The sequence below is a fragment of the Pocillopora verrucosa genome, chromosome 3 (genome assembly GCF_036669915.1).
Source record: "Pocillopora verrucosa isolate sample1 chromosome 3, ASM3666991v2, whole genome shotgun sequence".
Taxonomy (NCBI): Eukaryota; Metazoa; Cnidaria; class Anthozoa; order Scleractinia; family Pocilloporidae; genus Pocillopora; species Pocillopora verrucosa.
The window spans coordinates 22,956,930-22,968,068 of NC_089314.1; the positions used below are offsets into that span (position 1 = coordinate 22,956,930).

Consider the following 11,139-nt stretch of genomic DNA (forward strand, 5'->3'; position numbering starts at 1 on the left):
AAACATCTTCTGCCAAGAAATACAAGGGAACTCTTTGTAAAAGCCATGGTGCTGCCAATCCTTGATTATGCAGATGTGACTTGGGGGGATAAATCCAACACCACTCTGATGAACAAGATCCAATTACTCCAGAATAAAGCAGCTAAATTAATTTTAGATATGCCAAAGCATTCATCAGCAACAGAAGCTCTTGATCTACTTGGTTGGGATACATTGGAAAAAAGGCGAAGATCACATCGTCTATTTTTGGTTTTTAAGTCCTTGAATGGACTAATTGATTGGAATTTTAATTTTAATCATTTTAAAGATATACATGATTATAACACTCGTTTTAATAACAACATTTGTAAACCACAATCAAAGCGTACATGGGGTCAGCATCGGTTTGTTTGTCATGCAGTAGATGACTGGAACGCTCTCCCAGACGGCATTAGGAACATTTCCGATTTTTCAGTTTTTAGACGTCTTGTTAAAAACATGTAGTCTCTTCTATTGATTATACCCTTTTATCCTATTCTTGATAACCATATTTATATTTTCTGTTATCCTTACGTTAGATTTATGCAGGGCCTCACTGAAAACCACACTTTGTGACGTGGGCTCCCTGTCAAAAGATCTTATTATTTATTATTACAGTTTTTATACAGTGTAACGTAGGGCTGGAAAATAAACTAATAAGAGCTCCGCTTTTAGGCTCGGCTAAATCTATATATTAAAGCAAGTTAGAGAAACGCGTAATGGAATCGAAATGTAATTGAAAGAAAGATAAGAAATAAAAATTACCATCTAAGTATACAAGAGTTCTATCTACATGTATCGTCAATTCTCAAATTTTTGTTCATGTTCAACTTGCCAATATATTTTTGGCAAAAAGGCTAATTCACCTTTATAACAAGGCGAACAAGGACTTTCTATCGTCAGTTATTGACATTCTTATTTTTCTTTACATGATATCAGTTTCAAATAAAAATATGCTGCACTTAATATCTTCGCACAATCGAGTGACAATAGAATGAGTGATGAACAAAATTAAAGACGATAGTGTGCTCCATTCAATATCTTTAAATTTTTTCATTTTAAGCAATATTAGGCGATGAATTCTTTTGTGTTATCTCTTGCTCCCGAATCTATTGTTTGATGTTCTTCATCGCAGGAGAGTTTTGAGATTGATAGGAGGACGCAAGCTTCTTTGTCTCCCGATCTCACCAAAGACAAGGGATTCTTGAAAAATGAGGAAAAAAGTAAAAAAATAAAAAAGAGTCAGTAGTTTCGTAAGATTTCATAATCAATCTTGTATTCTAAGGGAGATAACTACCATAGTGCAATCAAGAAAAATTAAAAAGAAAAGAACAAACACAATGAAGGATAAAATAGAATATTCTTCTTATGTAAAAGTACAGCTTAATGTGAGATCTTTTTTCCTTATAATAATAAGTACGTAGGGTCGCCTCCCAGAGCTGAATGTCCTGCACTCCGTCTTCGTCGTCTGAAATGAATAACCAATTACTCGGGTTCACGTAAGATCAATTTTCTTTCCAATACTGTCCAAGTATATATTTTTGGGTCATAGGAAAGTTCTCTTCGAGCTTCTCTTCCTGAGGAGACAGCCAAAAATTTCATTTTTTTCTAACGTTTTAAGTTTAAAGGTGGTATTTCAATAGACTACATCATACCTTCGCTCTAGTCTCTCCTGGTAGGTCACCTTCTGAACAATGTCTGAGATTCTGCAAAACAAGAATGAATTTAAGTCTAAACATAAACATTTAGCTACTGTCCTGAAAACAGTCGACATGGGCAGTATGACAACTTTGACCGATTACAGACAAAGATATCTATAGCGCATTATAATTGCTCAAATTAAACAAGATAGGAATACTGGCCAAGTTTGCATTTTTGGGTCATAGAAAAGTTCTCTTCGAGCTTCTCTTTCTGAGGAGACAGCCAAAAATTTTCATTTTTTTCTAACGTTTTAATTTTAAAGGTGGTATTTCAATAGACTACATCATACCTTCGCTCTAGTCTCTCCTGGTAGGTCACCTTCTGAACAATGTCCGAGACTCTGCAAAACAAGAATAAATTTAAGTCTAAACATAAACATTTAGCTACTGTCCTGAAAACAGTAGACATAGGCAGTATGACAACTTTGACCGATTACAAAAAAAGATATCTATAGCGCATTATAATTGCTCAAATTAAACAAGATAGTTCCTTATTTAATTTCTTATATCTGCAGTTTGATTCAGTTCAGTGATCTGTGCTTCTATAATCTCAGATTTAACTCAAATTCTCTTACCTTCCTTCCGTATCCTGGAAGAGATTTTGATTGACGTTTTGGCACAGTTTCCTTGTGAGAGGGCTTAAGAAAATAGAAATAAAATGTAAATTTGAGAGAACATCACAAACAGAAAAGTCAAGAAAGGAGAGAAGATGATAAGATTCTGCCTGCTCGTTTGAGGTCAATGAAACAAAAACAACAAATAATTAACTATGTACATGAAAAAATATCGCGCTTCTGATTGGCTGAAAACGACTGCATTCTCATGTAACACGAGTACAAAGTTGTAACACGAGTGCAAATTAACAATTGCGCACTCCTCACTTTCAAAAATTCGTCTGTCTTCACTTTCTGTGATGTTTTATCATGAATATTATTAGCAATTAAGCACGGGTAGTTTTTTAAAGACTTCAAATTGCACTTGCTATACGGGCTCGTGCAGTTTTGTTGTCGTTGAAAAATTTACCCGTGATTGTTGACACCAAATTTCACTCGAAGTCAAGTTCTTACCAATACTAAAGTGATAAAATGTTTATCTATCAGTAATTACCAGCCTCCCTTTATAACTCGGCTTTCTCTCTGTTGCCCTTTGATAAAGTAGTCCTGATGACAGTAGCTTTTCAATTTCCTTGAATTGCAACTCATGTTGCGTTTTCCATTTTTGTAATTCCTCAACTCGATTCGCGTGCTGCTTGTCCTTGATTTGGCTCTGAGTTCCTACCGACTCGATTTTGGAGAAAAGTGTTGTTTCCTTTTGCTTGAGTTCCCTAGTAAATTCCAATAGTTTTTCAATGCAATCAACATTATCTTCATTTTGTTGTCCAACCTCGCCAGTCAGCTTGATAAGAGCGTCAAACATTCTCTGAAAATAGTAGCGATGTTGTTCACATGACTCTAGCAATTTTTCCACGCTTTCATTGTTTGGTGGATCCACTTCCTCATTCAATAAGCTGCTTGTGGGCTCTGTTTTGTCTTTAGAGGCATCTTGAATACCATCTGTTTTATCACCATTTCCACAAGCCAGTTGCCCTTTCTTCATTTGGAGTCTCAGGTCCTGAAGCTCCGATGAAATATAGCGCTTTAGACTTTCCTGTCTCGCCACAACAACAGTTTCTAAAAATCTCTTGCTCACAAGTGTCTTTTAAAACAAATGAAATACAAATAGGTAAATTAAAACTATGACATAATTTTCGATGGTAAACCCTTAATCATAGAGTGCATTTTTCTAAATACTCACTGAAACATTCTAATTGGATAAATGGGATAAGTGAAGAAGTTACCTCTTCCAATTTCAAAAAATTGTCTCTGCTGTTGAATGCTTTAACCATGAATTTATTTCCCTGCGCATCTTCGCACACCATAAGCTAAAAAAATGAAAAATATTCGATAGCTATCAAATTTGAAGTTACTTTGTTATTTTACTTGTAAAGAGTATTTGGTGGTAAAACTATGCCTAGAGAATGGCAAAATTCATCTAAGTGATTTTTCTGGTCAACTGCTGGTCCAAGTTTCACCTTTTTTGTTCACGAGTCCCAGTAACAAGAAAATTCAAGCTATTAGCTCTGGGCAGGTCCAGGCAGGCGTGCTATTTATCAACTTTGGAGGAAATGGATTGTAACTGTGTTGTAACGAAATATGCATATTGTTATTTTCAAAATTTTATCTTTCAGTGGTTATTGTAGAAAACGTGTTGTTATCTACTCACCTTATCAAGCCCTTCACCCAGGTCATGAATAACTGTTAAACTGATAACGTGACCCTTGGGAATGTTTCCACACCTCAGCACTTTCGCATCATCCGCTCCTAATAGTATATGTGTTGATATGAAATTATCATGAGCTCGAAGTTATGCATCGATCAGTTCAATGCTTCATCTCCCCCCCCTCCCCGCTGGTCAACCTCCCCCCTTCGCCCGCCACATACCCCTGGAGCAAACTGTTGAACATTTAGAACATTTTCTATTATGGAAAAGTCGCTCGCAGGAAGGCAATTTCTTAACTTAGCAACCCTTATAAGTGCACACAATCCGGATACTAGGATGGCTGGATAATTCACGGTTTTCGTGAAATCGAACCCAGAGTTTTGCTAACTGCTAATTAGAACAAAGTCAATATCACTGGTCAGGAGACAATGGGAGCACAAAGCATAAACAAGCAAAATACTTGAAGTGCGGGTCTACAAGTCACCTTTAATTCTAGTCTTAAATTTAATCGGGTGAAAGAGTGGGACAAGTATCCTGGGCCCATCAGACAGAATAAATCGTGAGAAGCAACGCAATCCAAGATCGGGTTTTACACCAAGTTGTCACTTGCTCTATCAAGGATTGCAAAATCCCTGAAATAGTAGGCGCGCTCTGAGTGATCAGTAGATGTGTTGAGATAAGGACGAATAAAAGATTTTACATTCACGAGAGCTATATTAAAGTATTTATTCATAGCAGCCTCCTTCTCAAGGGGGGAAGGATACCACAATTACGTTATACGTTAACAATGCTGACAGTTTTCTAGGAGTTCTTGGTGTAGTTATTCGTTCAGCTCGTCAGTTGCATACGCAGACCATTCATGCATCTTGCCACATGTACCTACTTACCAAGTAGCATTTCTGCAATGCACTTTTTTCCAATGCTTACCAAAGCATCCGCTAAACGCCCTGCAATTGCACTGCTCCCTTCTTTCTGTTTCCACATGAGGAGTAAGGCGTTTGCTTTGTCGCGATTACAGCGATAATCGTCGTCCAGGTTTTGGATCTTTGCTGCAGGGATATCAAGCTTTGGTCCAAGCTCACGCCAGCAAGTATCTACGTCATCACTTATCTCTGAAAGCTGCAGTTCTGTCACCACAGAGGTCTCTGGGTCGTTGAAGTCTCCTGCATGCACAAAGGGAAATTAGTCTCATAGCTAAATTTATGTTTCAATTGCGTGTAGTCTTTAACTTTGGATTACGTCAGCCATCCCAGTTGAAATATAATGAGGTTTTCCTTTTGCCCTGGAGTAGAAAACTAACCTGGTGTTAACTGGATAATAATAACATAAAAGGGTTAAGCTCTAACTCGACTATTACCAACATCAGTGTCGAGATTGAAGGTTACCAGATATTCAGGCTGGATTGCTTGGGAAAGTCCGGCGCTGGTGTTTGTGCTTATGTCAGACATGGCTAAAAGGGTAGGATCCTCAAGGACCTGGCTGGCATCGGTGAATCAGGTCTACATCAACTCTGGTTACAAATCCAAAACAAGAATATCTGTTCGATCTTGTTGTGCATTGTTTACAGACCCCCGGACATAGGCCTTTCCTGTCTCGAAAATGAGCTCATACCAACATACGTGAAGGCCTTATCCCGTAACAAGGACATCGTACTGACTGGGGATGCAAATTGTGACCTATTACTCAAAACCACCAGGGGTGACGCTCTTCGGTCTTTCTGTGCTTCCGTGAACGTCCACCAGTTGATAGACAGACCTAGTAGGGTCACTATGACGTCACGTAGCCTCTTGGATATTGTCATGTTATCAAAAAAATTGATAATATAGAATATTATGATTGTTAATTTGGAAGTGGTAATTTTAAGTTATTTCTATATCAAGTACAAGTAAGTTATTATTTTATATCGTTGGTCTTTTATGTTATATATACACTGTTATATATACACATTGTAAATTAATTCTGAAAAGCCCCTTTGGGAGAATTAAAAAAAGCATGTATGTATGTATGTATGTATGTAAGCTTCTGTTTAGAGTGGTTAATTTTAAACAGCCGAACACGTATATGGAAGTGATCCTCGCAGTTAAGAACACCACTTAAGTAGTAGTTAAGATAAGGCCCGAATTCAGACCCTTACGGTATTTGAATCCATGACCTCTGCGATACCAGAGCAAGCTCTACAACTGAGCTAACAAGCCAACTTAAGTAGTGTTCATAACTGCGAGGATCGCTTCCATATTCTTCCCTCAACCTCAGTTTACATATATGATTTTAATATATTTACAGTAATTTATTCACCATTTGGAAGATTATTTGGAAGCAACAGAATGATCTCCTCCAAGTTGGTTTGTTATCTCAGTTGGTAGAGTGCTGCACTGTATTTTTTTCAGGCCATATTTCCACTAATACTTAAGCAGTGTTTATAACTGCGGAGATCGCTTCCATATTCGCGTATTTGCTTCAAATATCTTCAAATGATATTGCTTAAACTCTTTTAAACGTCACGCATCTCCGTGGTTATATTTATAACAAGAGCTTACAAGTGTCACAGTCAAGTACTGAAGCTTGACGCAATGTACATGTGCGGCAAACATAATGGATATGCAGCGCCGTCATTCTGCATAAATTAACTCTGATTTAACTCACCTTTTCCAAAATCCTGGAATCAAGCCTTTAAAAAATGGCGGAAAATCTTTCGTTCACTTCATAAGCAAAAAGTTTACTTTATGAAAATAATGGCCTTAAGCGTACAGTGATATGCATTATTTCAGTTTCCCGTTTGTTGTTCGTCGAAAACATCATGCCCAAACTCTCAAATGTCTATCTAATACGTGATTATTTTATTAGAATTTCTGTTTTGCAGGTAATCAGAGCGCTCCTAGTTTACATAAGTTTAGCTCTCATTTTATCTGCATTAAGATGAAATGAACAGATTTGAAAACAATCTGAGCTGGTTACAAAATTTCTATGATATTGTCTGCGGTTTATCGTCGAGCTTATATTTTTGGTGCCATTGACGTCATAATCTACTCATCGAGATTCTGTTCTTTACAAATAAGGAAGAATTGGTTAAAATTCTAACCAGTGCTGTTTCCATCCTGACCTTTAAAAAAGAAGCAGCACGATAAAGTCGGCAAAAAAAAAAAACTCATTGTAAACGGAGCCGATTCGAGTTAGTATCTGCCTAGTCTTGTTAGCCCTAAAATCACCAAAGCGGAACATAACTCTGGATTGTCAACGCAGAAATGCAACAGTCTCGCATTTAAATCACACATGGACAACTAAATTAACATCACGAAATCTATAGAGCTTTATAGTTAAACAACAGACCGGTTATACGAAAATTAAACAACACAGATTAATCAGTTTTAGATCGATGACAAGCACCCACGAAGACTCCAAAAAAAAATTTGAAAGTTAAATTACTGTTATATGATTGATTACATTATTAAGCTTTGCCTCTAGAAAAAACGTGCACTTGCAGAACCAAAAGATGATACTTAAAAACTGAATACAAGTAGTACTTTCACAAGCTACCGAGACTGAACTAAACTAAATAGCCATATGTTCAACACGTACATATAATATTGTGAAAGCTTACTTGTAATTTCAGTAGCATTCTCAGCTTCTATTCCGCTTGTCGCAGCCAATGTCAGCGTCTTTATTTCCTCGGAAGCCATAGGACTTGCTTCTCTTCTCTCTTCCTCCTGTTGTTTCCTCAAGAAAACTTTACTTTCCCTCTGTGATCTGATCAAAACTTCAATGTTCAACCGCGGCCCTTTATCGACAATAATTTCAACCACATCTTGTAACAAGGAAATTAATATTTCCTTGAGGGGTGGAGGGGGGGAGGGGTGGAGGGGGGGAGGGAGGGGGTCAAGTTTGTAAAAAGCTGTCGATATTATGAAAGATCTTTCAGCAATAGATAACACAAAAACGGTTTCAATACTTGTTTATCGAGACAGAAGTACAAGTTTCCTTGATATCATCGTCTTTCTCACTTTTATTTCTTTACTCTTAAAATGACTAATGGTAAACCATCGAGGAATTGAACAAAATTGCTCAGGTTCACGTTTGACTCAGTATCAGGGTGAGAAATACTTGATTGTACAATAACAAAACCGATCTCTTTAAGACAAAGAACAAGAGAGTCATATGCCTTTCAGACATGATCTAGTTTGAAACAGATCTCACTCTGAAAATAACTAGCACCAAGATTCCGACCGGAAAAGGCCCCTTCACACTGACTGCAATTATACTGAGGAGCAAATATGGCGAAATTATGTATTCAGAAGAACACTAAGATCATCTTTGTATTTGTGCGGGAAACCATGATATATCAAAACGTGTGAATTGGTGCATAAAGCATGTTTATCTTTTTCATTTAAACAAAGAAAATTGGATGTTACCTTCTTAAAAAATCTTCAACCCTTTACGTTGAAAAAAATTTTCATCCATTTACGTTTTCAGAAAACTCTCGTTCCCAAAGCTCATCGCTAACAGATCTACTTGGAGACACTTGTAATGGAATTAAAATGAAATTGATAATCGAGAAATAGCACTTCACCATCTCGAGGTATCGTGAATCCTCGAGAGCTCTTATGATCTAAAGAAAACACTGAAAGCTGATCGGCTGAATAGTTTTTCGTGTGTGTATGAATTTTAGTCCCTACTAAACTTGCCAACTACAACTATGGCAGAAAGGCACTGTCACCTTTTAAATTTGCCTCTCGCAGAGAGCGTCTTCGAAAAGAGGTTATCCTAATCATTTTTTTTTTACTTAACAATTGGTTCATACAACAGCGTGTGTTCATCGAGATATGAAGCACGCAGGAAGTTTGGAGAGCACGAAAGATGCGTAAGAGTTGCTCGAGGCGTAGCCGAGAGCAACTCTAGCTTCTTGAGTGCTCTCCAAACTTCCTAAGTTAATCAATACGATGGAAAATTTTTTTTTTCTCGAGGGATTTGTTTGCTGACGTCATGAGCGTACACAATAGGAATATGAAGCACGCTCGCGCAATTGAATTTGATTACACAAATGTACTGGCTATGTTATAATGTAAATTTTTTCAGTCTCTGAATTCTTCTGTGTTGTCTCCCGCTTCCGAATCTTTGGATTGATATTCTTCATCGCTGATAGCTTTGGAGATTGACAGGAGGACGCAAGCTTCTTTGTCTCCCGATCTCAACCTCAACAAAGGATTCTTGAACTATAAGGTAAAAAAAGGAAGTGAAAAAAATAGCAGACACATCGGTCTCGTCAGATTTCATTTCATTCTCTTTTTTTCTAAGGGAGATAATTCTATAATAGTGTAACCAAAAGAATATAAAAATATGAGAAAAAACAAAATGAATTGAGAAGAGAAGTTTATATGGATTACGAAAAGGCTCCAAGAATACCTATGAAATTAAATTATGTTATTCCAGTAGAAAAGTGTAACGGTGTATGAATTCTTTGTAAGTACACAAGGTCGCCTCCCAGAGCTGAATATCCTGCATTTTATCTTTGATTTCCAAGATAAGAGATCGATTATTCGTGTTCATGTTGAAATCAATTTTCTTCCTACTTCTAGCATAGTTTGAGTTGTTTTGTCATGAAAAGACTGTCTTGGTGCTTCTTTTTCTGAGGAAAAGAAAACGAAAATTTTTTAGATTTTTTTCTTACATTCTTTGTTTGATGGTTATATTTTAATAACGACAATATCATACCTTCGTTCCACTCCCTTTTGGTGGGTCACCTTCTGAAAAATGTCTGGGTTTCTGCAAAATGAAAACAACACTGAATCTTAAAAGCTTATGATATTTAGTGACTGCCCTTTGTATTTCATAATGACTATCCTGTTGAGAGTAAGTTTCTTTGTTCAATGAAAACAAGTTAAAGGATTGCAAGGATTCTTCGGAGGTACAACACGCAACAGAAGCAATAGAGCAATTTAAACCGTATGTAAAACAACGATGAAAATGATTGTATCATAATACCTCTCATTTCCAGGCGTCCAACCTCGGTAGCCAGCTTAATAATAGCCTTAAACATCCTCCGACAAATGTTGCGATGTTCCTCACATTACAGAAGCAATTGCTCCACGCTTTCATCATTTGGGGAATCTACTTCCTTCTCTTCAGATGAGCTGCTTGATAGCTCTGCATGTATCTACATCTCCACGAACCAATTACTCTTTCTTTATTTGGAGCCTCATGTCCTGAAGTTGTGCTTAAATATGTCGCTTTAGGCTTTCCTGCCTCACGCCAACAACAGTCTCTAAGGATATCCTCCTCACAGGATTCTGTTAAAACAAATGAAGTACAAGTGGGTGAATCACTTAATCAGAGTGAATTTTTCCAAATGATTACCTCTAACGCGTGGTACGCGAAGAGTTGAACCGAGATTTGTAGGGGTTCCAATATACAAACGAGTCACTCACTTGCGCACCGTTATAGTTAATTAGTCGTTCCGAGCTTGCCTTAGCCCGATGAAATAGTAACCGCGCATAAACGACAACGAGGCTTGTTACAGTTTATATTTAGCATCGTTGCTTTAAATGGCACTTTTCGATTGAACATAAAAATTCGGGTTCAGGTACAACCCCAACACTGTACATTGCTTCGATTGTTTACGATCTGATGTAAAACAAGAACTATGGTTAATTGGCTGATTGATCAAATTGAACAATTATGTGTAGGCATTGGCGGCTGGATCAATCAGTAAGAACACTTTAGCTAAAGGAAATAATCATGTGATTTTCTGGCAAAAGAAAACACGTGGAATTTACTGTTGTTTATCCATAAACAGGTTGTTATCTAATGCAAGCGGGAGAATCATGCCACATGAACATCGCGTTACAATGGGTCGCAGCGTCTGAATTGAACGAATTTTTCAAATATAAATTTTAAGAGGAATTTATTTTGTACTGTTATACCCTAATTGACTATTCAGCGAAGTTTGATAGTTAGCATCATTCTGGATCTGTCCGTGACTTTCCGTAAGCTTTCCAGCCGAAAAAACCTCGACCTTGTCAGTCGACTCTTATCTTTACAACGCAAGTTTTAATAAAATAATTGATATTGGCACATTTTAAGTCAAAGAAGATTTTGAGTCTCTGAGAATATATGGTTTTTCATGTCATAAACATAGCCATTAACCACAGCTCCTTGAAATGCTTTATGT

The 11,139-nt window shown here is 37.1% G+C and overlaps 1 protein-coding gene across 1 annotated transcript in view; it reads right to left on the reverse strand.

Annotated features, from left to right (window-relative positions):
* Positions 1 to 7,768, reverse strand: part of LOC131790110 (uncharacterized) — a 7,807-nt gene extending 39 nt beyond the window's left edge. Inside the window, exons 1-9 of the mRNA XM_066163928.1 lie at positions 7,576 to 7,768; positions 4,865 to 5,140; positions 3,981 to 4,078; positions 3,556 to 3,639; positions 2,826 to 3,413; positions 2,294 to 2,356; positions 2,009 to 2,059; positions 1,674 to 1,724; positions 1 to 1,221 (exon numbers count right to left, since the gene is read on the reverse strand). The exon at positions 1 to 1,221 is cut by the window's left edge and continues 39 nt beyond it. Of these exons, the coding sequence (XP_066020025.1) occupies positions 1,087 to 1,221; positions 1,674 to 1,724; positions 2,009 to 2,059; positions 2,294 to 2,356; positions 2,826 to 3,413; positions 3,556 to 3,639; positions 3,981 to 4,078; positions 4,865 to 5,140; positions 7,576 to 7,654 (1,425 nt within the window). The 5' untranslated portion in view covers positions 7,655 to 7,768 and the 3' untranslated portion in view covers positions 1 to 1,086. The remainder of the gene's footprint in view (positions 1,222 to 1,673; positions 1,725 to 2,008; positions 2,060 to 2,293; positions 2,357 to 2,825; positions 3,414 to 3,555; positions 3,640 to 3,980; positions 4,079 to 4,864; positions 5,141 to 7,575) is intronic.
* Positions 7,769 to 11,139: the final 3,371 nt, after the last annotated feature.